The 26529-nt window shown below is 31.5% G+C and overlaps 3 protein-coding genes across 3 annotated transcripts; 1 reads left to right on the top strand and 2 right to left on the bottom strand.

Annotated features, from left to right (window-relative positions):
* Positions 1–642: 642 nt before the first annotated feature.
* On the top strand, positions 643–6702 carry LOC100527649 (uncharacterized). Its single transcript, XM_003531695.4, has 2 exons — positions 643–854; positions 6379–6702. The coding sequence occupies exons 1-2, from the start codon at positions 713–715 to the stop codon at positions 6468–6470; spliced, it is 234 nt and encodes a 77-aa protein (XP_003531743.1). The 5' UTR covers positions 643–712; the 3' UTR covers positions 6471–6702.
* A 2305-nt stretch (positions 6703–9007) lies between these two features.
* On the bottom strand, positions 9008–10582 carry LOC100804784 (chaperone protein dnaJ 8, chloroplastic-like). The gene is made up of 3 exons (NM_001254267.3): positions 9989–10582; positions 9818–9886; positions 9008–9690 (listed from the first exon to the last, which is right to left on the bottom strand). The coding sequence occupies exons 1-3, from the start codon at positions 10190–10192 to the stop codon at positions 9502–9504; spliced, it is 462 nt and encodes a 153-aa protein (NP_001241196.1). The 5' UTR covers positions 10193–10582; the 3' UTR covers positions 9008–9501.
* Positions 10583–13702: 3120 nt separating this feature from the next.
* Positions 13703–20677, bottom strand: LOC100499713 (probable protein phosphatase 2C 60). Its single transcript, XM_003531698.4, has 11 exons — positions 20407–20677; positions 19871–19993; positions 19168–19231; positions 18178–18286; positions 17239–17392; positions 16345–16470; positions 15788–15911; positions 15554–15630; positions 14817–14869; positions 14539–14593; positions 13703–14426 (listed from the first exon to the last, which is right to left on the bottom strand). The coding sequence occupies exons 2-11, from the start codon at positions 19985–19987 to the stop codon at positions 14214–14216; spliced, it is 1092 nt and encodes a 363-aa protein (XP_003531746.1). The 5' UTR covers positions 19988–19993; positions 20407–20677; the 3' UTR covers positions 13703–14213.
* Between the last annotated feature and the right edge of the window lie 5852 nt (positions 20678–26529).

The raw sequence follows: 26529 nt of genomic DNA on the forward strand, positions 1-26529 counted from the left end.
CAATAATAAAAGGATTTTATGTGTGTTTGATTGTCCAGTAAAACAGAACTTAGAAAATGTTTAACTTAGTGTAATTTTTTTTCACATTTCCCCCTTTATAACACGTTATCAATTTTTTTAACGAATAACCACACACAACCAATATCATTCTACAAATTCTTTTTACTATCGTTTATTTTTATTTACCATAAAACTCAATTGAGTTAAAAAAGAAAGCATTTAAAAGAAATTATTTAAAGTTATAAAATTATTTTATGAACTTCCCATACGTTATTTTATTTTATTTTGATAATGTTTATTAAAATATTTTTTAGCCTATTCAAATAGTGTTAAAAATAAAGAAAAAGGCAGAAAGCTACTTAAAAAAAACAATAAAGAAAAAGGTCTATTTTCATAAATAATTGTCTTAAGGACTGATTTGGTTTCCAAATTATTTTAAATGATTAAATTTGATTTTTAAATTTTTAAAAATTTTAATTTATTCATAAAACTATTAAAATGTTTAATTTGATTATAAAGTTTTTAAAATAAATCAATTTGATTCTCAAATTATTTTAATTTCAAAAATTTAAAAATCAAATTAAATATTTAAAATAATTTTGAGAAAAAATTGATAATTAAGCCTAAATAATTTGACTTATTAAAGAGAAAGACTTAGGGCTGGGTTGGTTTATTTAGCGGAGGCCAAGAGGGAAGAAGAGAAGAAGCGAAAATGAACAGCAACAGCAACGTTGGAGGGGGATTCAGGTCAAGGTTGAATCACTACCTCTATAGCGGTGACAAGAAACATGTCTTCGTTGGTTTAACTCTCATCACCGCTGTCTTTACCATCCCATGGTACTTTATGAGCAGAGGTAGCTTCACCTTCCTTTTTATTATCATATCATTGCTTAATTGAAAATGCCTTTTCTTCAGAACAAATATTATGATTTCCCCTTCAATTTAAATTTGAGATTGGTGACAAAGTTTTGAACTTTGCCTTGACATTATCAATGGGTTGCTTCTGTCACCACTGTTATGTGTAAAGCTCGCATCTGTGTGCTATTGATTTTCTTAGGATTTGAACTTGTATAATATTAAAACCTTCTTAGATATCATTTGCAATGTTCAAATCTTTTCTCCTTGTTCCAAACGGCAAATGGTCGGATTGGTGAGATTGTTGGATAAAGTTTCCTAGTCTGATTAGGGATAATTAAATCTTCAATTTTTTTTATTTTTTTTTTGGAAGGCAGAAAATATAGTATATTATTAATCAGAGCTATAGCAGCACCAGAGGTACTGCTGCAGACAATACATAAGTGCCATACAAGTATTACACTATTACACTACCCTCCAGAACAAGATAGGAAAAACAACATTGACCCCACCACATATGCTAGATATGTGTAATCCAATTTAGCCAAAGTATTCCACAAGGTTGGAAGACCAGTGATTGAAAGAAGAACAGAACTTTTTATCTCTGGTCTTTAACCATGACCATAATAAGAATAAGGCATCTTCCATTACTTTGGATGTATCAAATCGATTGCCTTGGAATAACAGTAAATTCCTATGCTGCCAAATTGAGCTAGTTAGTGCAATCCACCATCCACACCAACGATTATGATTCTTCCCATCACCGAAGCCATCGCAGAATTGAGCAAAGTGAGATGCTGGGGAAGCTGCAAGTGGTCCCACCATCCGATTCCATCTCATTGATTCCCACCATAGTCCACTGGTCAGTTCACAATTAAAAAACAAGTGACCAGCATCCTCTTGATAGTTACCACACAGAGGGCATACATATTCCGGGATGCTTACATTTCTTCTAAGGAGATTACATCTAGTAGGTAATCTATCTTTAATAAGTCTCCAGGAAAAGATCTTAGCCCTTGGGGGGATGTTCAGCTTCCACATTTTCTTGTAAATATTAGTCTCTGAAAATTGACTATTATTAACTGTTAATAGTCTGTAAGCTGATTTGGTAGAGTACACACCCGAAGAGTCAGCTGTCCACAACATAGTATCCTGCATATGGGGCTGAATCTGTGTAAAATTAATTGCTTCCATAAAAGCCACGGCTATGTCCTGTTCATGATCAAACAAATTCCTTCTCCATTTTAGATCCCAATTCCATTGTCCCTGAGAAAAGCTACCCATAGACGAAATGGTGCTGTTCTGCTGTCCACTAATCAGGAACAGCTGATGATATTGCTGCTGGAGGTTAGAGTCAGCCCCCAACCATTTGTCTTTCCAGAACTTTACTTTGTCCCCACCCCCTACCTTCCACACCATGTGCTGATGAATAGAGCTGAATTCAGACTGCTGAGTTAATTTTCGAAGATCCCTCCACCATTGAGATTGGCAAGCTTTATCTCTGCCATTGCTGAGATCTGACCATCCACCATATTTAGATGATAAGATTCTGGACCATAGCTGATTCTGGTTAGATGATAAGGCCCATATCCATCTACCCATCAAGGCTGCATTAAATTTGGAAATATCTTTGATCCCAAGTCCCCCATCCTCCTTGGGAAGGCAAATGACATCCCACTTTACCCAAGCAATTTTCTTAAGCTCTTGAGAACCCCCCCACAAGAAGTTTCTTTGCAAGGACAGCAATTTCATAGCTACTCTTTGAGGTATCTTAAAAAACGATAAGAGATATATGGGTAGAGCATTTAAGATCGAGTTAATCAATGTAACCTTCCCAGCCATTGATAGAATTTTTTGATTCCATTTGGACAATTTGGCTTCATATTTTTTTATCAATGGCTCCCACACCAAGCAGCTAGAAGGCTTAGCCCCAATAGGAATCCCCAAATAGTAGAAAGGGGTCTCCATATGACTGCAATTCAAAAATTGAGCTGCAGTATGAACCAAATTAGAATCATCACCAAACATCCCCACATGGCTCTTTGCAAAGTTTATCCTTAGGCCAGATGCCATTTCAAAACCCCTAAGCATGGCCTTCAACACAATTACATTATCCCATGAGACTTCACCCACAAACACTGTATCATCTGCATACTGCAGGATGTTTACAGGCTCTTTCTGCTTCCCTACTAAGTAACTTCTGTACAGGCCTTTGGATGTTGCTACCCTCATCATGCCAGTCAAACCTTCTGCCACAATATTAAAAAGCATAGGGGCAAGGGGGTCCCCTTGTCTCAATCCTCTGGTGGGAGCAAATTCCTGTGTAGGGCTGCCATTTATTAGGATTGAAATAGTAGCTGATTGCAGACAAGCCTTGATCCATTTTCTCCATGTAAGGCAGAAACCCATCCTATCCAGCATATATTCTAGAAATGACCATGAAACAGAATCGTAGGCCTTCTCAAAATCCACCTTGAACACCATTGCTGACTTCTTACACCTTTTAACTTCCTCTATTACCTCATTAAGAATCATGGTTCCATGAAGGATGTGTCTATCCTTTATGAAAGCTGATTGTCTTTCATCAATGAGGCTAGGCAGCACTAACCTTAGTCTATTAGCCAATAATTTGGCTATTATTTTATACATGCAGCCAATAAGGGAGATAGGTCTATAGTCATTTAATGACTGGGGATGATTTGTTTTAGGGATTAGGGCCAGGAAGGAGGCATTGCTGCCCTTAGGAAATCTCCCATTAACATGAAATTCATCCACAAATCTCCTGAATTCTGGTTTTAAAACCCCCCAGAATTCCTTTATGAAATTAAAGTTGAAACCGTCCGGCCCGGGGCACTTGTCACCTCCACAACTCCACACAGCTTCCTTGAGTTCAAGATCAGAAAAAGGGGCAGTCAGCTCCTCCCTTTGAGAGTTGAAATGAACCCCATCCAATGTAGGTCTGGATAGCTTCTCCTCAGAAAATCTGTTGGTAAAGAATTTAACAGCTTCTTCCTTAACCAGTTTTGGTTGCTGCACCCATACACCTTCAATGAAAATTCCTTGGATTGCATTATAATGTCTTCTGAAGTTTATAGTTTTGTGGAAAAATGCTGTGTTACTGTCACCTTCCTTGAGCCATTTACTCCTTGATTTCTGCCTCAGTAATGATTCATAAGCAATTGAGACCTCCCACAGGTCATGCTGGATGGACTTCATAGCCTTTACTTCATCCTCCGACAGAGTTCTAACATGAGCAATTAATTCAATTTCATGTAGCTTCTGTTTTAGTTGCTGAATTCTGCTAGCATTGACATCCCCATTCTCTCTACTCCACTGTTTTAAGCGGGATTTTAAGTTCTTCAACTTGTTTTTAAGCGCAAAACTCCCCCAACCAATTTGCTGGTCACTACACCACACATCTTTAACTAACCTCTGGTAGTCTTTGTTTTTGAGCCACCAGTCCATCACCCTAAACGGCTTAGGGCCCCAATCCACCTTATCTGTTTTCAAAATGATTGGGCAGTGATCAGAATAATCCCTGTGGAGTACTTGTTGTGATGAATCAGGCCACTTAACTAACCACTGTTCTGAAACCAAGCATCTATCAAGCCTACTCCTCACAGATCCATTTGGCTTAACCCAAGTAAATCTGCTACCATGGCTTTTAATTTCCTGAAGCTCCATATCTGATATCCATTCATTGAAACTAGAGCTGTCACATGTGCCCCCAATCCTTTGAGATAAACCCATTCTTTCTTCCTGACTTCTAATACTATTGAAATCCCCAAGGAAGCACCATAAACCCTCAGGGTTAGAAGCCCTTAGCTACCTCAGCTCTTCCCACAAGTCTCTCTTCCCAGCAAGATCACATGGAGCATATATATTGACAATGAACAGCTTCACGTTGTCCTTGATCCATCTCCCAACAAGCATTAGAAAATTCCTGCCTTTCACCCTCCTGTCCACCTCAAATGTTGAATTGTTCCACATGCAAAGTAAACCACCAGATGAATGTATTGAGGGAACACTATCCCAAGAGACATTAGAATCTCCCCATATGTTTTGGCACATAAGCTTGGTAAAATTCTCCTTCTTTGTTTCCTGTAAGCACACAATATCCACCTTATACTTTAAATTGAGCTTACTGATAGCAGCCCACTTAACCCCCCTGCCCAGGCCTCTGCAGTTATAGGACAGTATTATCATGATTAAAATTATTTTCCCCCTTCTCAGCTGCCAACTCAGAATCTCTCTTCTCCATGTCTGCCATAAGACCCATGATCTGGTTAGTCTCCCCCCCTTGGGTCAGGCCCATTTGGTTGATTAGTTTACACTGCATCTCAATACTGTCATCCTTCTCTCTTTCTGATAAATCTTTATCTACGAGTATCAAACCCTCCTGTTGAGCTTCTTTCTTTTTGCACCCCTTCTTCCTTGAAATTGATGATTCGAAATTGAAAAAGGGAAAAGGCAAAATATGTTTAATTAAGTTAAACCTCATGAAGTTAGTGGCTTGCATTTGATCTTCTTATGCTGATTGAAAGGGTACTGACATCTTTGCTGTGTGTCTCAGATCTTTTGCTTTACCAAAGTGGTTGCATATGTCCTTGTTCGTGTTCTAAGATTAGATGTACCCTTCTGCTATTAAGTTAGACTTAAAACTTGGTGAAATTAATTAGACTTTGTTCAAGAATGGGCTTCTGGCAACACTTAACGGAGTAAACTAAATTTATGCTTTAGGGATATTGTTAGCACCCTGTCTAGGATTCATGAGTGAATAAAATTCTGTCAATGCCAGTTTGACTCCTCATACCTGCTGACTTTCAGCAGTTTTCAAGTTGAGGTTTTCATGTGATTGCTCAACCTCTTTCTTCCTCTTCCTCTGTGTTAGAAAGTCTAAGACCTGCTCTCAGGAAAGAGAAGATAGATAAAATATTAAAGTGGAGGGAATTGCCTAAACGAAAATATTGTATTTCATGTCATTAGCTCTTCTCCCTTTCTCTCCCACGCATTTTTTGGTTGCCAATAATGTCTATTGAACAAGAATTGAATGTAGTGGTAAGCAACTTGCACTCCCAGGGGGAGAACAAAAGTTCAAATTCTGGGAAAGACAATTGTTAGAAGTGTCCTCTAATCGAACCATTGTCTTAGTCTCTGAGGGATTAATTTCACATCAATGTATGCCAGGATACATACCTTGGTCAAAGATCAAAAAAATGTCACAGATATATTTCATTTATCTGCATTCTTTTGGATGGTCATAAAACTAAACTATCCTGACCAAAATGCATTTCACCCATGCTGTTATTTATTTTTTGTTTTTATTGTTTGAAATTCAGATACAAAATTAGACTTCTTAAATAACTGCGGTACCTTCAAAGATGTTTTCTTTTGGATTGGTTTCTTTTGATTATCAGATGTAGATCATTCAAGAGGGTTTTATATTTAGATTTTTCTTATATATCTCCATTTCATTGTGCACATTTAAATACTTAATCTATTGACCTTCTTGTTAACTTGCAGGGACCAAACACCAGTCTCATCAAGATTACTTGGAAAAAGCTGATAAAGCCAGGAGCCAAAGACTCTCATCCAGTTCTGCTTCTGCCAAATGATCTTCATCAACATTCTGTTGAAGAGCATACTTTTTCCAGTAACACTTAATTAAAAGGTTTCAAATATGTTTGTTGGATGTCCTTTTCTCTCTAGTTTTATTCAATGGGATGGAGATCCATCTTCCTTTTTCCATATTCGCATACTGTTAAATTAGTCTTTTATTTGGGAAACAAAAAAGAACTAATGATGTATAAGAAAATTTCCTTATATAATAAAATTGGTTAGGTATGATTTTCCTGTTTGAAGCACAGTAACTGGATAGGGAGACTTCTCATTATATGCACACATGCAGAATGTATCCCGTTTACATATGCATTGGTAATAATGTCATTGCAATGTTTGTAGTAACATACATACTCTTTATGTCGTGCTTGTTGAAAATAGCTGGTTCCATGTCTGGATAAAATATATATATATTGCAAATGCTGTGAATTGAAGTATTTATAAGTTGTAAATTTTTTATCCATTAACTGTTTGAATAATACACATCGGGAACTTGTTGGAGTATCCAATGCCAGGGGTATTTTTTTTTATTTTTTATTTTTGTTAAAGGAACAAATTTGGGGGCGTCAATAGTTGAGCCCTTTGGTATCGTGTCCAGACAATTGATTGTGTAATCAGTTCTTTTTCCATTTTTTTTCAAAATTATCCTTGTTAAATTTATGGATCCATATGTATTGGTAACCTTATGATTCATACAATTTTTTTTTAATTTTTTTAAAATATATTTTATAAATTAATTTAAAATTAATTGTTCATGTAAGATTTTAACATGTGACTTTTAGGATTATTGAATGTAATACTAAAATTTTTAATGTATATTTAATGTACATGTAAATTTACTTAATAAATTTTGTGACAATTAATTTTGGTGTATGAAATATATTAGAACAAAATTAATTGTCACAAAATTTATTATGTAAATTTACACGTGTGTATTAATTATACATTAAAAATTTTAATGTTATATATAATGATATTAATTATTTTATTACATAATTAGACTATTAACTTAATTAGTTAGAACATTGTGTTAATAAGAAATGTCATTAGTAAGAGTGTAGAATATAAATGTCATCTAATAATCGTCTGAATGTAAACAGACCCATCACAATATTATCCTAAGAATCACAAGGTATTGATTTCTTTTACCTGTAAAAATCAAAGACTATATTAAAAGTTTACAATAATTTAAACACATCTATTCAACCAACTAAATTAAATTCCTTTCACTTATTGATTTACATAGTAATACCCCAATCAATAATCATTCACCAATTTACATAAGGTTTGCTAGCTCGTCAAGTCATCAACATTCTCTACTCTCTATACCAAGAGCATTACAAAAACCATCGAACCTATATTATTCATTTATGCTTAGCATAAGTATGTTGAAAATTTGGGTTAAGTACCGCTTAAACTAAGGGAGTCTATCTCATTGGTTGAATAAAATGTAAGTGTTGTAAATTTTTATTATTGTGTTTAATTCTAACAATTTTTTTCCTTGGTCACATGGGTAAACAATTTGGATTTGAATAAATTTTTCCAAAAGCTTTTACTGAAAAAAAGTAGTAAATCTAAATTTTCTCATAAGTTAAAATTAATGTATTCATTTTAATTTTTATAAAATTTCTCATCTTCCTCTCAAAAAAAAAATCTCTCATCTAATATTTTTTCAAAAGCTAAGATTTATATGTTAAGTTTAACTTATAAAAAAAGACAAAACTTAATTCTTTTATTTATTTTCTTTTTTTCTTCTTTTATAAGTATTCATATAAAAGTTTATACAAACAAAAAAATAATTAAGATTACTATAACATCGACTATTTTTCCCTGTCCCTCATCATCGTAAGAATCTCACTAAAAATACCAATTAAATCAATTTGAGTATTCGAAGATTAATAATATTATTTCATTTGTTTATGTTGTTAACAGGATGTGAAAAAAAGTTTAATGTTCATCCATAGGTAATAAAAAAAAATTGTCTCAATATAATTTTTAAAGAAATTATTATAAAATTAATAAATTTACCATGATAACATGTCATTACATCATACAATTAAAAAAACTTTTCATTTAGTGTATTCAAATTATATTCATAAAGATAGAGCAAAAAGAAAAATGATTTGTTGACACTCAGAAAACAAAACGTAGACACCAAAGAAAAATAGATAAAAGATGGAAGATATATTATTCATAAAATGTATAATATAGTATAACAAGGTAAAAAATTAAATTAAAAAAATATCAAATAGATGCATCGGATTTTGGAATATAAAGCTATCAAGAATCAACACTCAATAATAAAGCCTTTCATCTTTCATTTTCGGACTTTGGTGGTAAATAAAATAGGCCGACAGCACTGTGTTTTTAAAGATTTACTTACTATGAAAGATTCCTAACCTATAAAACAAATACAAAAAAATTAAAAAAAAATAATAATGTCTTGAAGGGATTGCTTCACAATTAGGAAAGGTGAAATAATAAATTTAGGGCGTGACGTGTCACTGGCAATGACCTGATACCAACCTCCTCTCTCTACCACTCCCTTTCTTTCAATTTGGATAGTCATCATAGATTATGTGGAGACTGGAAAGAGATAGAGCACACTGCACACTGTTCATGCCAGCCATTTGTCCTTTTCGTTGGGGAAACCTTTTTTTTTTAATTAAATTTTAGTTGGGCCCCCTTAATTATTTAAGTATATAGTAAATATATGTTGAAATGCGTGTCTAATATAAAAATAAAAAAAAAGTAAAAGATAGCATCAATTATATGCAATACATTTCTAATTATTTTAATGTTCAAACATTATTATTATTATTAATAATAATATCATCAGATGGAACTCATGTCATGGAAGCTTTATGATTCGTCTTTAAGGATTAAAGAGTGATTTCCTCAGCTTGAATTATGCAGAGAGGCCTCACTTGGAGTATATACAAAGAACACCAAAGCAACCACCTTGGGTGGGGACATGATGCACAATCATGATTGAAAAGGCTAGGAATATAATTATTAACAAATTTCTCAAATGTATGGATTAATATGAGACGAGTAGTCACGGATTCCTGCTCCTTCCCATCCCATCCACTCCTCCCACATGTCCCAATCTGGATCGTTCATTCCCCTCAGTGGCTCATCGATGCCTCCAGCATCATAATAAGCCTCATACGATTCTGCCTCATTTGATTCTCCTCTCAATTTGGACATCACAACCTGTGCTCCAATAAACAACATTCAAATCACAATTAGCCAATTAGGCAGGGTTTAAATAAAGTTCAAAAAAGAAAATAATTCATGCAACTGAAATTTAGAGAAAAAGGGTATATTATATATAACGCACATCATAAGCCTCGTTGATTTCGTGAAACTGCACCCCACAATTGCTCCCTCTGCACACATCTGGATGGTACTGAAGCAAACACAATAGAAAACCAACTAATTAATTAATATTATTCCTAAATACCAATTGGGATAAAATATCAATACAAGGGTTGGGACTTGGGATTGAAACCTGCAGAGCGAGCTGTCTGAAAGCCTTCCTAACCTCAGATTCAGAGGCACCTCGTTTTATTCTTAAGGTCTTGTAAGGATCTATCACAGAAGAAGAAGAAGAATAAGAGCAATTAATCCTGGATTTATTCATCTTGGTTAGCTTCCTTTCCTTGCCGCCTTTGAATCGCATCCAAGAAGCAGTTGCAGCAGTTGCAGCAGCCATTTGCAAAGCAAAAAGTTTTGTCTTAATCTCTCAAACACAAGATAGATTCACGACGACCCAGAAGGCCTTTGGCTATAAATAATGAGTCTTTGATCTTTTTATAAGAATGGATCAACTAACACGGCAAGTGGTTGAATTGATGGGGAATCTGTCGGAACCCTAAGATATTGAAGAATAGAATAGATCAAAGGAAAGCATACGCAAATGAAGTAGACTCTAAAGTTGGAATGGAAGAGATTTAAATAGGAAAAATAATGAATGGTAAAAAGGAGAGAATCTGAGGTGGAATGGAAGTGTTCTTATCCATTTGAGTCAAGGTGGGTGACGTGGATCTACGCATTTCGTGGAAAGAGACAGAAAATGAGAGGGGGACAATAACCGCTGAGACAGACACAGATTCATTCTTCTTTCTTCTTGAACTTATCTTATCTGGTTTTTTCCTTCTTTTAATTGGTCTCAATTCAAGGCTGTTCCCAATTTTAGGCATAGGGGTGCCTCAACAACTCTGTTTAAAATATTATTATTTATTACAGAATTTGATTTCATGTATGCCATTTTTTTTAAAAAAAAATATAATTTTAATTAATCATAAATCACTATTAAAAATTAATAAATTTACTATATATAACTTTGTACAGTTAAATAATAATTTTAAAACTCTTTATATTATCAACACAAACTACTTTTTTTAAATTATAAAATTGTGACTAGAAGTTTATTCAATAAGAATGAAACCCATCTAATTCAGAAATTTTCAATAAATTTTAGTTATTTAAAATAATATACTTTTTTTAACTAAAAATATACTTAAAAAAAGTGTGATTCAGATTGTCAGAAAAATTATTAAAACTATAAAAAAATATAACATTTATCATTTCAATAAATTTATTAGTCCATCTTTAAGGCATATGCGAGTGGATATCCTTTCACCTCTTTTAGAATTTGATTCCTGAGCCCTTCAACTTCTCTTAAATTCTTGTTGGAACAAATTTTAGTATGTCATTTTTCCTGTTTTGGTTCTGTTCCACATCACTTTCATTTTCGTAAATAGGGATGGCAGTTCTTTTATATTTTAAAATCCTTACATAGATTATTTGTTTAGTATTTCAAAGTCAGGAACCTTTTCACCAAGAATATAGATGAAGATAAAAAAAAAAAAATCTTGAACTGAATTTAGGAATTCGCCATAAAATCTTATACCTTGTTTTTCAAATATTAAAAAGATAAAATTATTCTAAATTTTCACATGCATATACATATGTAAAATATTTTATATATCAATAAATATTATATAAAATGTATTTGTAGTATTTTCTTCAATATTTTTTTATTATTTATATTCGGACTTGGAGTTTGTTATATTGTTAGGTTCATTCTGCACTTCATCATGTTTGATGGTTCATCTTTTATCTCTATTTTGTCTCTATCTTTATATATTGTAATAATAGGTAATTAAGAAGATCAATTGTTTTGATAAAGATAAAAGTGTGAATTATCAATTATACTGTTTTTATAGTGCCTAGTGGAATAATTGAATTAATGCATCCCAATAACTAGCAAAGCAATTTCTACTTATTTTTTAAATCGCAACTTTTTAGTGGGACAAAAATCTTTGGGTTAAATTGGGCCCAAAAGGCCTAAAGTATGAATTTGGGGGAAGTAGGGCCGAAGAAGGAGGAGACAAAATAAAGTAACATTGACTAGTGGGAGACATAATGAAACGTCCAAAATATTTCGAGCTAGTTATAAAATAAAATAAATTTTGAAATAAAAATTAAGAATTATATTTAAAAATACTAATAATTAATATATGAAACTAGGATAAGATAAATGACTTAATGAAAATAATAACTCTTACAAAATGCTTTCAATTTAAGAAAATATTTTATTAACATTCTCGTTAAAAAAAAGCCCTAAAATTATTAGTTTAAGATAAGAATTCAGATTTATTGTATAAATTAAATTAAATAAATAAAGGATCCGTGATAAGTGGATGAAATAAAACATAACTTTGAAGTTTAGAAATAATGTTACAAGGAGGCCCACGATTTAGAAGGCATATAGAGACAAAAGAAACAAAAATGTATATAATAATATAATAAACGATACAATGCGATAAAATAAAAAAAGAGAGAAAAATTATTAGGTATTTACAGCATTAAAGTGTTCAAATATAATTACCCAAAGTTTACTCGGTATGTATTATCATATAAAACTTTTTATTCCGTAAATCAATAAAAAAGAATTACTATAACAATTAATAAACATATTATATACAATAGTTTGTATTTAAATATTAGTATAAAATACTTTTAAATTTTTAGTACAATTATTATTTACTAATTTCAAAATTGATAAATGCCAAGTTTGAATCTCTATTTTCTTAATGAGATAAATATTGTTTTTTATAAATATTATTTAAAGAGTTTAGTTTTTACATATCAGGTATAAAAAATTTAGATTATTAATTAATTAAAATTATTTTAAATACAATTATTATAAAATTGATGATTTAATTATGGTCAAATAACTGTTTAAATTATCCAAAAACGTGATAAATATGTAAAGGAACGGATCGGAAAAGAACATTACCTCGCTGAAAGTGGATAAAGAGTCCTATTGTACAGACACGTGGCGCACATGCGACCATGATAGACTGATAGCATCCAAATCGGACTTCTGCTCAAAAGATCGGATGGTCCATGTTGTTTGTGTCTACTTCTGGTTGTTCTTATCTGTTAATATTACATCCTTGTACCTATATTTTTTAGTTAATTCTCATAAACTATTTTTATAAAAAAAAATTAAAATTATGAATTGATCAGAAACTTAAATTTTAAAGTAATTATTTAAAAAATAATTATATCATATTATCATACATGATTAAAACATAGGATTGATATATTTGTGTAAAATCTCATTGCATTTACATATAAAAAAATATTTAATCTATTTATCAGAAAAATCATGTTCAATTCTGTTCGTGAGTAAAGTTTTTTTTTTTGAATCAATAACAAATTAAGTTAAATTAATTTCTTATACAGTGAAGTAAATTGAAAGAATCTCGTGATCTTTAACCCGAAAAAAATATATGATTAGACAAGATTTGTCCCCTCTAAAATGGCTGAGTTAAAATAAATAATTATAGTTATTAATGAAAAAATCAAATGATTAATATAACAAGACATTAATCATCTGTTATATTATATATGATAAACAGTTCATTTCTCATAATGGTGCTTGATAGGAGAAATTAGAACATTTATTTAAGAAATGTAAAATGGAAAAGAAAAAAACTGTCGTGAAATAAAGAATACATGATTGCATGAAAAGTAGAATACATATTGTATTTCACTCTTAAAAACGACTTTTCTGCTAATATATAAACTAATTCCATAGTTATTTTCACGTCTATCAGGTAAAAAGACCCTCGCCATTTCTAAAATGTTTGTTTGTTCGAACCAGTAATTTAAATTTGCATATGATTTAACGTAAATAGAACCCAGGAAATAAGTAAACGAGGATTTGTAATTTCCAAAACGAGAAAAATAACAATAGAGCATCACGGATGCATCAACCCATAAAGGATAAAGGGGGTGCAGAAACAAAAAATGCCTCTGCAAATCCGTGCATCGCACTAAATCCTTAAGGAACTGCTACTGATGGATCATGGATATAACTCCAGTATCCAGACATGTTCTTTCTACACATTCTTCCGGTCGGCACTCATTGGCATTGGGTAAGTTTCACAAAGGTGATTTTAGTCATTCAGTGTACATCAGTATGCTTGTTGAACCTTTTTTTTCCTTCATATTCTGAACACCCACACTTATGTACAAAAGCCAATACTAGCCCCATGAATTAGTTTGTCACCAATTTACAATCCCCCTATTGAGAATTAACATCCTGAAATTTGGATATAAAATAGTACCCAAGAAGGCAAGAACCTCAGCTCACCAATGCTTCAACATGCAGTAAGAAATTGATGACTATTAGTCATCAAGTCAGGTTCGAAATTCTCTCACTTCGATTCTACTGTCTCCGAACTTCTATCAGCTTCAGATGATTGAGCAGACGATTGAGGCTGGTTCATGACAGATGATGCATCTGGGCTGCTGGAAGGTTTTTTGAACTGAATCAAAATCATGGTCATGTTATCACATCCCTCACCACCAGCTGTTGGTGCCAAGCACCTATCAAATACTCTCTCACAAACCGCAGAAAGTTTATTCTCCTGCATATTCATGATTATTTTATAAATGATACGAGTTTTGCAATTATAACAATGTGAATGCCGTATTCAAATTTTTTTATCAGTAAATAAAAGGTAACCATACAAGACTTACTGTTTTTAACTGTTGATGTATGAAGTCTACAAGCTGTTGGCTAGACATACAATCCCTACACACAAGAGGTTATATAAAAGTAGATTAATTATAATGAGAATAAAATGACACAACCTGTGCTCAAACCGTGTTTTTTTACTGAATAAATTGTTTTTGCCTTTCAAAAACAAAATTATAGTGAGAATTACAAAAAAAAAAAAGGAATACTTATAGTGAGAATTACAAAAACACAATTTGGTAATAGCAATGGGTTTCTAGAGAAAATTTATGTAACCTACCATATTCCATCACAAGCTATTACAAGAAACTCGTCATCATCACAAAGCTCAACCTGTTACATAGAATACATATATATTTAAATTGGAGCAAAATAATAGAAAACACTACAAAGTAACATTTCACTTTAACTTGTTTGGGTGTAAACAAAGTGGAAAGAAATAGGATAGAAATATTAAATTTCTATCATTTGTTTGAGAGGAGAAATAAGGAGGGAAGTTATATCCATGAAACCCACCAGAAAAAACTTTTCTATCAAATTGGAATAAAATGGAAGGAAAATAATCTCTCTTTAATTTTTTTGTTTTATTTTTTAAATTTATTTTATAATATAAAATTGAAATAATAAAATATTTTTATTCTAAGAAAAACAATGTACTAATAAATTACATTTTTAATTAGTATAAAAATATTTTTAAATATTTATTTATTTTCACCCTTTTTTCTACCCATCCAAACAAGCAAGAGAAAATTTTCTTCACTTCTTTTCTTCTTATTTCTATCCATCCAAACAACATAATTTTTCTACTCTTTCTCCTTTGTTTCTATCCTTAATATTTCTTTCCTCTTTATTTTGATATGCTTTCCTATTAAAGTGATGGCCAAAAGATGTATAAGGAATCCATATTATATTTTTTCCAAGATTTGTAAGTTAACAAAAAACAAATAGGCCCAAAAAGAAAGGCATTCCATAAATATTAACTTTATAAAATAAAATAATGCATAGGGCAATACTTACTGAAGTTATGTCCGGATCAGCAGTTACAATCTGCTTTTCGGCAGGCAAATACTTATTCTGCTTGAATTCCATATCTCCTGGAATAGAAAGAAAATTATATTACAAAAACTAAGAACTGGTGAGGGAAATAAAAAAAAATCTCATGACAGCAACTATAAAAAATTCAGGAGAACAATAAACCCTCACAATTTTGCTTTACATTAAAAATTTATGACAAAAAAGAATTTGTACTACCAATTGCTCTAGCCAAGTTTAAACTTCCATTGACCCGTCCAACTTGGATGAAACCACCAGCTTTTAGAATCCTGTCTTTCTCAGCCTCAAGTTCAGGTTTGTGGTCCTTGGACAAATTGTGTGCCTGCAAATAAAAATTCATTAAATAACTGAGTATGAATATAGTCGAACAATACCTGTCCCAAGCACCAAAGGCATCAATAAACATTGAGGGTGATGACAGGGATAGTAGTGGCTTAAAATCTGGAAGGATGCATGTAAATGTCAAAATTACTTTGGGATATCAATACAATAACCAAGTGTTAAAGCATCAAAATATGTCATTACTCCCTAATACATCTTACCCTATGTTTGTTTAAGAGTAAATAGAGAGGAAGGAAATAGAGATTTGTTCGAAAAGAAAAATAGGAAGACATGAAATTTTTTATGGATCTTACCTATTAAAAAAAAACTCTCCTAAAGTGGGGGGAAATGGTCGTTGCATTTGATTTGATTTTATTTTATTTTTTTACTATCTTTAAATAAATAAATAAAACAGCAAGAGAAGGTGAGAATACCTGGCCTTTCCTTGATAAGACACATCTAGAATCTCCAGCATTAGCAACAACAAGTTTGTTTCCTCGGACGACAGCCACACAAGCTGTGCTTCCAGAGTTTGGTCCAGTAAAATCAGAATGGGGCCCCTAATTTACAGCATAACATTCTCAATTCAGAATAGAAGTTTACAGTAGGATTCAAAAGTTGTATGCCCCACATTGAATCTTAATTTGTAGTTTTTTCATCGACAAACAGAATTTATTAGGGGAAATTACACTACACTCACTTCCCAAAGGTCTTCTCAAATGACACTCACCCCCTCTAGTTTTTAAATAAACACCCACCTCCCTTATTTGTTTAATAAAGTGTGACACACTTAATCAGAAAGGACTCTCTGTCATTGTCAAATGACTACATTACAAGAATGGACTTCTAAGGTTTGTGCCAATTCATACATAAGTCTATCATAGTGAACAGGCACAGTAAGTATGAGGCAGACAAATTGCAAAAAAACATGAAAGAAAGCTGAAATATTGAAGTTCTAACATACACAATCAAAGTATTACCATAAGGTTTAAGAAAGTGGTAATTCATAATTGACAAATGCTGTTTAGTTAGTAAGCAGTTTAAGCAAAGAAAGTTGTGCAAATAACTCATCAATACTAATACATATACTAGCCATAACAGTTAAATTATGTTAAAATGGACTTTTTTTAATATTAGATTTACATTTGATAAGAAATTAATCAAAAAGTAAAAATGCTAAGCTTAAATTTAAGAACTTCCAATATATTTACTACAAGCTTAAATTCCATACATTGAAACCTTTCTAACATGCATTTAGAACAATGGAATAAGTTACAGAAGAAAGCAGTGGTGGTGCAAGTAAAATAAAATGTTCCTTTAATTGTTACCTCCTCAAAAGCCCAATCATCAACACGGTCATTGGCTTCACTACTCCTGGGAGACCATATAAAGCCCTCTAGCATACCAGACAACTTTTCTATTTTATCCCCCAAGATTGCTAATTCTCTCCACCCTCTTTGTCCACGCATCATCTCATCCATTCTGCCTCAATATGAAGGAAAATATATATAAAAAAAATGGGACATAATTTTGACAGAAGTAGTTCTTTCTAAACTCCGTATTTCCATTTCCATTTATGGGCATGAAACTTACAGATCAATAAAGCCCCTGTTAGGAGTGGAGTCCCGGATCAAGTAGAATAAGAAGTTCAATGTGGTAGTTAAGCCATAAGGCTCTCCCACCTAATGGACTAATTGTTGGGACTTATGCACATGAGTAGAGCCCAATCCAAAAGACTAGACCATTGGGCGGGAGAGACTTGTGATTCTACTCAATGTGAGACTCCTAACAGCCCCAAATGTGCAAATGATTTTAACCGTGAAGGGAAAGAAATATCAGTAAAAATAATAACTATTCTGAATATGACTTTTAGTTCAGTTGGTAACATTTCTAATCTTTTAACAAGCATAAAGGCTACCAAAAAACAAAGAGATGATAGGAGAAGTTTTAAAACGTCAACAACTCACAAGAAACAAGGAACTTAGAGAGGAGAAGAAAAATGTTTTAAAATTATTAATAAGTGTCCAAATCTTGCTTTCCAGCTATATTTATATCTTGCAGAGACCATGATGCCAAATCTCCCCTGGGGCACATAAAGTAGAAAAATAAGGTAAATCATTTGGTGCAAAAGTTGAACATGTACCACAGGGTTGAGCCTAAGCCAAAGTAGCTTTTACAGATGAAGGATATCTACCCTAATCCCATCCCCTGACTTTTATTGACATCCAGTAAAATTATGAAAACTCAAGAAAAACAAACAAAATTACCTGAGAAAAGATTTCTGTAAAGATGTGCCTAAATCTCCAGCTAAGTAAGCTTCACTCTTAAGCACCTGCAGGTGTAGATACTTGGCACAGAATTTTGAAACTGCTTTGCCTGCAAATCAGTGAGACCATATTGAGAATTATAAAACTAGATTTTAGCCCATTAGGCCATTACCTTAATTTTGCAATATTTTAAGATTTATAAACTTCTCAAAGTCCTCAAGTGAGCTATGATCAATATTACTCAGAGTCTGGAATGGCTAATAGTCTAATATAGATAAAGTGCACACGCACCATAAAAGGATGTGAAGTAGACTGGAAAAGCATTCCCATTCAAACTCAAATCTGATATCAGATGAATCTAACTAGATAATATGCCAAAAATGTTTAAGCTACAAGGGTTTTGTTTGTCAATAATGAAAAAATATTAAACTTGTGAACCACATATTACATGATTTTTTTTTTATCAGCACCACATATTACATGATGGAAGCAAGGTTATTACGAGGCAAATATTTGAAAAGGGAACAAGAAAACTTATGCAGTATTTTATGTCCTATGACAAGTTAGAAAGAATTGTAATTCATATAAATGTTTTTATTCATTTAAGTGACATTTGGTCAAGGGAAAACAGAAATCAAATAAGGTCAAAAAAGAAATGAAAACCCGGCCAATGACCCAAAAAGAAAACACTATGTCTGCAGGTAAAAGCCACCCATGCCAAGGTGGGTTCCAAAGGAAATTTCAAAATGAAAACACTAAGCTTCAAGCAATATCAAACATTTGAAACCACTTTCTCACTGCACTCAGCTTTCTGAGTAAATGAAATGATTTTCCTAATAATTACAAGGACAATTACAATGGTAAGATACAGATCACAATTAACTTCAATGATAAATGAATCAGTAAGAAATCATTTCCTCACTGCTTTTGAAAATGAGTATGGGACACATTAGATAAATATTATTGAAAACATAAAGAGCTGATACGGACCTCCATGGCCATCATAAACACCAAAGTATGACGTGGACTCGTCCAAACATGGATGAGCTGCATGCTGGCAAGTAATGTCAAAGAATTAAAACTTGTATACACCATTGAATATATTGTAATATAATAATGTGCTACTGAAGATTTAAGAACAAAAGCATCAAGGTACACCAAGCATTGACATCAAATATACGCAATTCACTTCCAAAGAGAACCAATTTCTCATGGGTAAAACAATACTAGAGGAGGGAAAATATATTCCTCAGCAAATTTGAAAAACAGAGTTACATTTGCACATTCAAATCAATAGCTGACAGAAATTACTTTAATTGAAGTGCCCACAAATAAGTGATACTTTTGCTCTCTTCATTATAGCAGATTATTAACAATGAAACCTAGTAATCTTTAAGCTACTTTGAAAATAAGAAACTACTCATTTTACAACTTCCTCACTAATATGTCAATATGCCACCCAGTCAATCTAGCTTGGAATTTTCCATACACTTAGTTGTCAAATAGCACTGGCAATAAACTCACACTTGACAGTTGACCCTACTCTCTTACAATAGCTTCCCTTGTGTATAACCAAAGCATCAAATGACATATATCATACAAAAGAACAGTGAACATGACACTTGTTGGTGGCTACATACAAAACAAGTGGTAGCAAATGAAATACGATGAACCAAAAGAAGAAGGTAGTTACAGCATCTTCCATGGTAGCACGCCAGCCCTGCATGGAAGACAAACCGAAGCGAAGCTTGTCGTTCTCACCATCTTCAGAGGCCTTCTCTGTTTTGGGAGTGCTGAGGTATATCCCCATCAAAAACTACAATCACACAAAAAAAAAAAAAAAAACCAGCATTGAATCGCAAGAATACTACTATGCATCATCATCACATCACATCTGTGAAAGAAAGGCGCACTTCAATTACGAATAACTCATTCCAAAAATCAAATCTAACCATATTTGCAACGTAATATGAAATGATTCAACCTAGAAAAAGGAATGCAATGTAAGATGCATCAGGATGTGTTGGAATGAAAAGTGAGAAAGCTATTCATCAAAGTTGAAATCAATACTCCAATGCATCCAAGAAAGAATCGAAAATCGAAGAAATCATGAAACAATTGAAATGATACTAATAATAATAACCATAATCATAATCAGCAGAAGCGAGAGAAGAAATAGGGAAAGGCGAAATTGATGAATAAGGAAGGGTTTGACGGAACAGTACTTACTTGTGTCCGCACAAGAGAGAGAGCAATGAAACGATGTCTTTGTGTGGAAGAGAAGAGAAGAAGCAGAAAGGATCCTCTTTTCCGTTGCCTCTGATGTAGGACAAAGTTGCTTTCTTTTCGGTTAAACCAGCGGCTGCCACGCGCCTTTCGTGTTACCACCTCTTTCTTTCTTTTTTATATTTTCCGGCAAGCCCCTTTATCCTCATCCCGAGGAAGCTTCTTTTTCCATTCAATACTGCCCAAAAACAAATTTAAAGGATAAGAATGCATTATTATGAGGTTGTTCTTTACTTTAAATTTATTTGTACATTAGGATGGGAACCAATAAACTAATCAAACATCTAATTTCTTACATCCCATGGGCGGTTTTAAAAAGATTAGTGCAAGTTGGCTTAAAAATTCATTAACCTTATGAGTTCTGTCTTTTAAAATCTATTTGTTCACTCAAATTAGTCCATTAAACTTAATTTTAATCTCCCTATGCTAATTTGCATAAAAGGTGAGGCCCCTAAACCCAGTTAATTCATCTCACTGTCAATTTATCTCATAATGAGTAAAAATGTCAAAGAGAAATAATATTTTAATCATTTTATGTAAATAAAATCAAGGATCTGGCAAGCAGATCTAACTTATTGACTTATTCTATGCCTACTGAGTTACTTTTCTAAGGATAACCATGTGATTAACACCTAGTTTAGGTTATATTATATTACTATCAATATTTTAACCACTTCATCTTTTTTCTTCTTAAACATTCCATCCCATGTGTCACTATATATATTCTCTTCACCTTTTAGAACCACTCCAACCAGATGTTATTTACTTTCCATTTTCATTCTTACGTCCACACATTGTTAGCCCAATACTTTTGTAGAGTCTGTCTGATGACCAAGACAATTAAGACAGTATAGTATAGAATAACTCACCAAGATAAATTTGTTGGGCCAACATGATATAATGATCTTATAAGTTTATCTTAACCTACTCATTAACGTAATTTTTATGTCATGGGGTCTGGGTTCAAAATTGATAGGATTGGATAGGATCGAAGATTCCCCCCAACTACTATTCAAACTATGTTCTTTCATCTAACTTATTAGAGTTCTCTGCACCTTGCGACCCCATATATTAAAGCAATAAACACTTCACGCATATATATTATCTACACTCATTTTTTACAATTGAAAGAATTGGAAAAAAATATATAAAAAAAGAAGAGATAGTTTACAGGAGTTTATAAAGATCGACAATGCAAATGCCACAACACCTTTATTTGGTAGAGAATAGAGAAATAGGATGGACAAAAAATAAGATAGATGAGTAAAAATAGATGAAAAATAATACAAATTACCTCATCATAAATTTTAAAATTATTTAAATCAGATCATTTTTCTCTTTTCGTCCTCTCAATTTCTCACTACTAAACAGAGGCTTGATCTAACAAGAGCCATCGTCAAATTACAAAGAGAAGTAGAGAACAGTGCATGCTTCGGGGGGGGGGGGCAATGACGATTCTGTGTGGATGCACTGAAAGTTGGGCTTCACGAGTTGACAAAAGTGAGCTGTTGAAGAAAAAAAAAACGGACAGGGGCCAGGGACATGCTAGGTGCACCCAGAAACATTACTGGTGCACCAGCAATTAGATGAATGGACAAAATTACCCTTGTGTCGAAAAAATAATTCTTTCTTCCGGAAGAAGGTTCTTCCAGTAGAACAATTTATTCTACTAGAAAAATTTGTTCTACCGAAAGAATCTTCATCTGGAGAAGCTACCGGAAGAAGTTCTTCCGGTAACTTTTCTGGAAGAAGATTCTTTCGGATGAATAAATTGTTCTACTGGAAGAAGGTTCTTCCGGTAACACAAATTATTCTTCCGGAAGAAGGTTTTTCCAGTAGAACATAAATTGTTCTTCCGGAAGAAGGTTTTTCCGAAAGCTTTCCGGAAGAAGAATTATTTTTTTTAACGCAAGGACAATTTTGCCCATTCACTTAATTGTTGGGTGCACCTAGCATGTCCCCAAGGGCTAGGCGGCATACACACGTTGTGGGCCTGTTCTTTTTATGCCTAGGCACTTGCTATTACACGTCCCACCATTTTTGCTAAGTACAGCCCCTCTATCCCAAGAGCTAAAACTTAAAAGGAACTTAAAGCATCTCTAGGTTTATTTTGGTAAGCTTCTTTTAGAAGTACTTTTAAGAGAAGAAAATAAGAAAATACAATAAGATGAATTTTTCATAAACTAATTTATGAAAACTGACTCATATAGATTCTCTAAAAGAGAAAAGAATATCTACAAATTAACTAATAAATAATTAATTACTCATCTCATTTTTTTTTCTATTTTCTTCTTCTAGAAGTAATTGACTTTTTTTTAGTAAGACCACTTTGCTTTGTAAGCTAAATTCTACTATATTATCTTAGGCATGGTTGCTTACAAGACAAAAGGTAGCTTCTAGATGTTGTTTGCCCGAACATGTGGAGGAAGCAACCTTCTGGCCTCTGTACCAGTAAGTACTTATAAATAAGCATATTCAAGAAGAAATGAACGAACAGCATCAGGAAGTTCCAAGTCTGATCACAATCAGAAGACGATGCTCCTCATCTCGCAAGAGTAGTATCTGTAAGACTGTTACTTTGTTGAGCTCCAATAAAAATAAAAGACTCTTATTCGCATGCACGCACGTTAATTCATTTACGTTTCAAGCATTCAGAACGTGGACGCGACAATCACATGCACTCGCATTTGAGCAATAGCTCCCCGGCTAACTAAGCCATGCAACTCAGCAATAAGAGAGTTCCCTGGTAATTATAGTAAATCATCTGAATTTGAATTGTATGTTTTCTTATATTTAAATCATTTTACGGTGTTTTTCCATTCCCCCAAGTCTCACTTAAGAATGGCTTAATTAAACCATTGAAATTTTGTGTTATACATGCGCATACAGAATAATCAAAATCTTGCAAAAATATGTACTTCATAACATTTTTTTCTTCTATTTAAATGTAGCGTCCTCCCATTCTAGAAAGTTTAATTTTTGTTTCTTTTTCCTCCAAATAGTATTCCTTCGTGAAGAATCATTCAAAGAGTCTCTCATTTTTTTTTTTTATCAACCATCTAAAAGGAGTTAGTGTAGACAAAACCAGTATATTCTAAGTTTTCTAAAGAAGTATTCTATATATAAAGACAAATGCGTAGGTAGAGAGACAAGATTAAGTAAATTTGACCAGTAAAATGTTACAAATATAATCTTAAATTAAAATATATTTATATTTTTATATTTTAAATTATATTTTCAAACTAATATTGAAAAAATAATAAACATAATAAATTTTAATATATATATATATATATATAATTCTGCATAAATTATTTTTTATTTAATTATGGACTTTTAAAAGATATAGATACTTCTGTGAAAAAAATATAGATACTATTTTATTTTTAAAAATTAATTACTAGTTTAAATGCATTTCATGAACAATAATAATTAAGATTAACGATTTTATAAATATTTAGTTAAATTTAAAATAATTAACAATAATTTTTTATATTAATAATTGAGGATAAACATTAAGAAATGAAATATTACATATATAATCCTATTCATGTTTTAACCTGGTTACTCAACAATCAACATGTGTTTTATGAACAATAATAATTAAAAAAAAAAAAATTTTAGATACGTAGACAAATTTAAAATAATTTATTTCCCATAATAATTAAGAATAAAAAGTAATAATTGAATTACTTTATATATAATAATCAATATATACATATAAACATATTAATATATAATGCAAATTTTCTATTTAAATTCTGTACATAATTATCATATAATTTTGGATTTCTTATTTAATAAGGAATTGATATAATATATAAATATTCCATTAGGATTAGATATGACATGACCTCTTTGGTTCAGGGCTATTTTAATAAGTAGTTGCAATCAAATTCACTTTACTATTATTTTATGAAACTTATGAATATATGTTAAATTTTTTAGAAAGACGCGGATTTGATTTACACATAATATATTTTTTTAGGATAGTTGAAAAGTTTTAAAATGTGACTAAGATTCACATAAAAAATTATTCTCACAATCAACTCAAAGGAATAGAATTTGAAGTAAGTTTGTAGGAATACCTAATGTCTTGATTACTGTGGTTGCCAAAAAAAGAGGTATGAATGATAAAAAAAAGTGAATATCTAATAAATATATATTTAAAATGAATATAATTTAAAATTATGATTTGTGAACTATTTAAAAATAATAATAAACACAATAAATTTTAAAGTGTGTGAATCAGTGCATATACATATTAAGAATTTACAATTTTTTGAAAAAAATGTAACTATATCACATTTTGAAAAAATAGACGGTAAGCGTTGCAATAATATTAGAGATTCCAATGAGATTGACACCCAAGATATTATCTGACATCTATAGTCCACCATAATTTTATTAAAATTAAGGAAAACAAAATAATATAAAGGAAATCATGGAAACATAGATCAAAATAATTAAGTAATGTATTGAAATTAAAATTAAATTATTTAAATTTGATCTTTAAAAAAAATTTGTTAAATTTTCTTAAAATTCAGATGAATTGGAGGGTTGAAAACAAAAAGAAGCAAAATTTAGGTAAAGAATGAATAATTTTCTAAACCTATAATTGGGAAGGCTCAATCTAATGAGGGTAAAGTCTTGCATAATAAAAGCAGGAATTAAATCTCATCAAATGAATCCTTGAAAATGAGTACGAATATGACATAAGTGCGTAGGCTGAAATGGTTTGGTTGTGAGGCCGAGGCGTCATTGGTAGCGACTTGATGATGTTAGTGAACAGTGAAGACCGACACGTGTAATGCACGCGCAACTAACATTGAGATATTTCACTTTACTTAGAGGACCCACTCACAAACAAAACCAGTTGATGATTATCCGCACATACTTCCTGGGACCCACCAAACGCCTAGAGGGGAGGATAAGAGTTGGTGACTGAATGCCACCGGGCACCGGCTTTCATTTTTTATTTAATACTCTTTCATATTTACTAAACAACATGCTATTGTAAAATTAAATCAAACTCTAGTAAATATTACAATTTTTTTTTTTCAAGTCGGATGCTAATTTCTTTCCAGTAAATTAACATTACTTATTTAATCAATAAAACAAAATATCTTTCAAAATAATTATACACACGTATATTAGTAATTATTCAATGATTAACTGATAATTACAAAAAAATAAATCACAAATACTTATTGTTATATTTTATAATTTTTTAAACTATTGAATTATTTTAGATACTTTTAACCTCATTATTATACTTTTTAAATGTTTTTTATTTAATTTTTTATGTTAAATAATATATCTGAAAATTTGATCTTTTAATGATGAGTCAAATGATGTCATATAATAATGTAATTTATCTTATTTAGTGAAACATTTTTTATATTATTGTCGTTCTACTTATTTAATTACAATTGATTTTAAATAATTTTTCTTTAAATTTGAGTTATTGTTTTTTTTAGTCATTCAAATTTTTTTTATTACTCCCTTAATTTAAAAAGTTACTTTCAATCTCTTTCATTTTTTTTTGTTAAAAAAACACAATTTGTTACAGTTTTTATATCAGAAGTATTATTATTTTATATTTTAATTTTTTAAAAATAATTTGTAATAATTTAAAATTACAAAAATATGTAAAAAAATCACAATAATTTCACATCCATGTTATTATTATTTTTCTTTAAAATTTCAAAAATATATAAAAAATAGTTACTATTTTGACAGTTTAAAATCATTATAGAGTTTATTTTTTAAAAAAATTGTGGTTAAAAATCATCACAAATTATGAAATTATGAAACACAATGAATGAAAAGAGGCTAAATTTTTTTTCCTTAAGAACATATGTAAACATAAAAATAAAAATAATAATTTCGTAAAAAAAACTTTAAATTCCGGAATCATTATAATTATACATCAAACTTGCTTTAGAATGTTGTATGCTGTAGAATGTAATGTAAATAGACTGGCCCAACTAAAAAAAAAGAATGTAAATGCAGGTTGGTGAATTGTCTTTAAAATATAAAATATAATTTGAATCGTGAAATATA

The sequence above is a fragment of the Glycine max genome, chromosome 8, assembly GCF_000004515.6.
Source record: "Glycine max cultivar Williams 82 chromosome 8, Glycine_max_v4.0, whole genome shotgun sequence".
In the NCBI taxonomy this organism is placed as follows: domain Eukaryota; kingdom Viridiplantae; phylum Streptophyta; class Magnoliopsida; order Fabales; family Fabaceae; genus Glycine; species Glycine max.

Coding starts and splice junctions, on each gene's coding strand:
- LOC100527649 (XM_003531695.4), top strand. CDS start 713: ATGAACAGCAACAGCAACGTTGGAGGGGGATTCAGGTCAAGGTTGAAT. Junction 855..6,378: donor ATGGTACTTTATGAGCAGAG/GTAGCTTCACCT, acceptor GTTAACTTGCAG/GGACCAAACACCAGTCTCAT.
- LOC100804784 (NM_001254267.3), bottom strand. CDS start 10,192: ATGGCTGCTGCAACTGCTGCAACTGCTTCTTGGATGCGATTCAAAGGC. Junction 9,887..9,988: donor TCAGACAGCTCGCTCTGCAG/GTTTCAATCCCA, acceptor TGTTTGCTTCAG/TACCATCCAGATGTGTGCAG. Junction 9,691..9,817: donor AAATCAACGAGGCTTATGAT/GTGCGTTATATA, acceptor ATTGGAGCACAG/GTTGTGATGTCCAAATTGAG.
- LOC100499713 (XM_003531698.4), bottom strand. CDS start 19,987: ATGGGGATATACCTCAGCACTCCCAAAACAGAGAAGGCCTCTGAAGAT. Junction 19,232..19,870: donor GTGCTACCATGGAAGATGCT/GTAACTACCTTC, acceptor ATTACTTGCCAG/CATGCAGCTCATCCATGTTT. Junction 14,870..15,553: donor CTGATCCGGACATAACTTCA/GTAAGTATTGCC, acceptor TCTATGTAACAG/GTTGAGCTTTGTGATGATGA.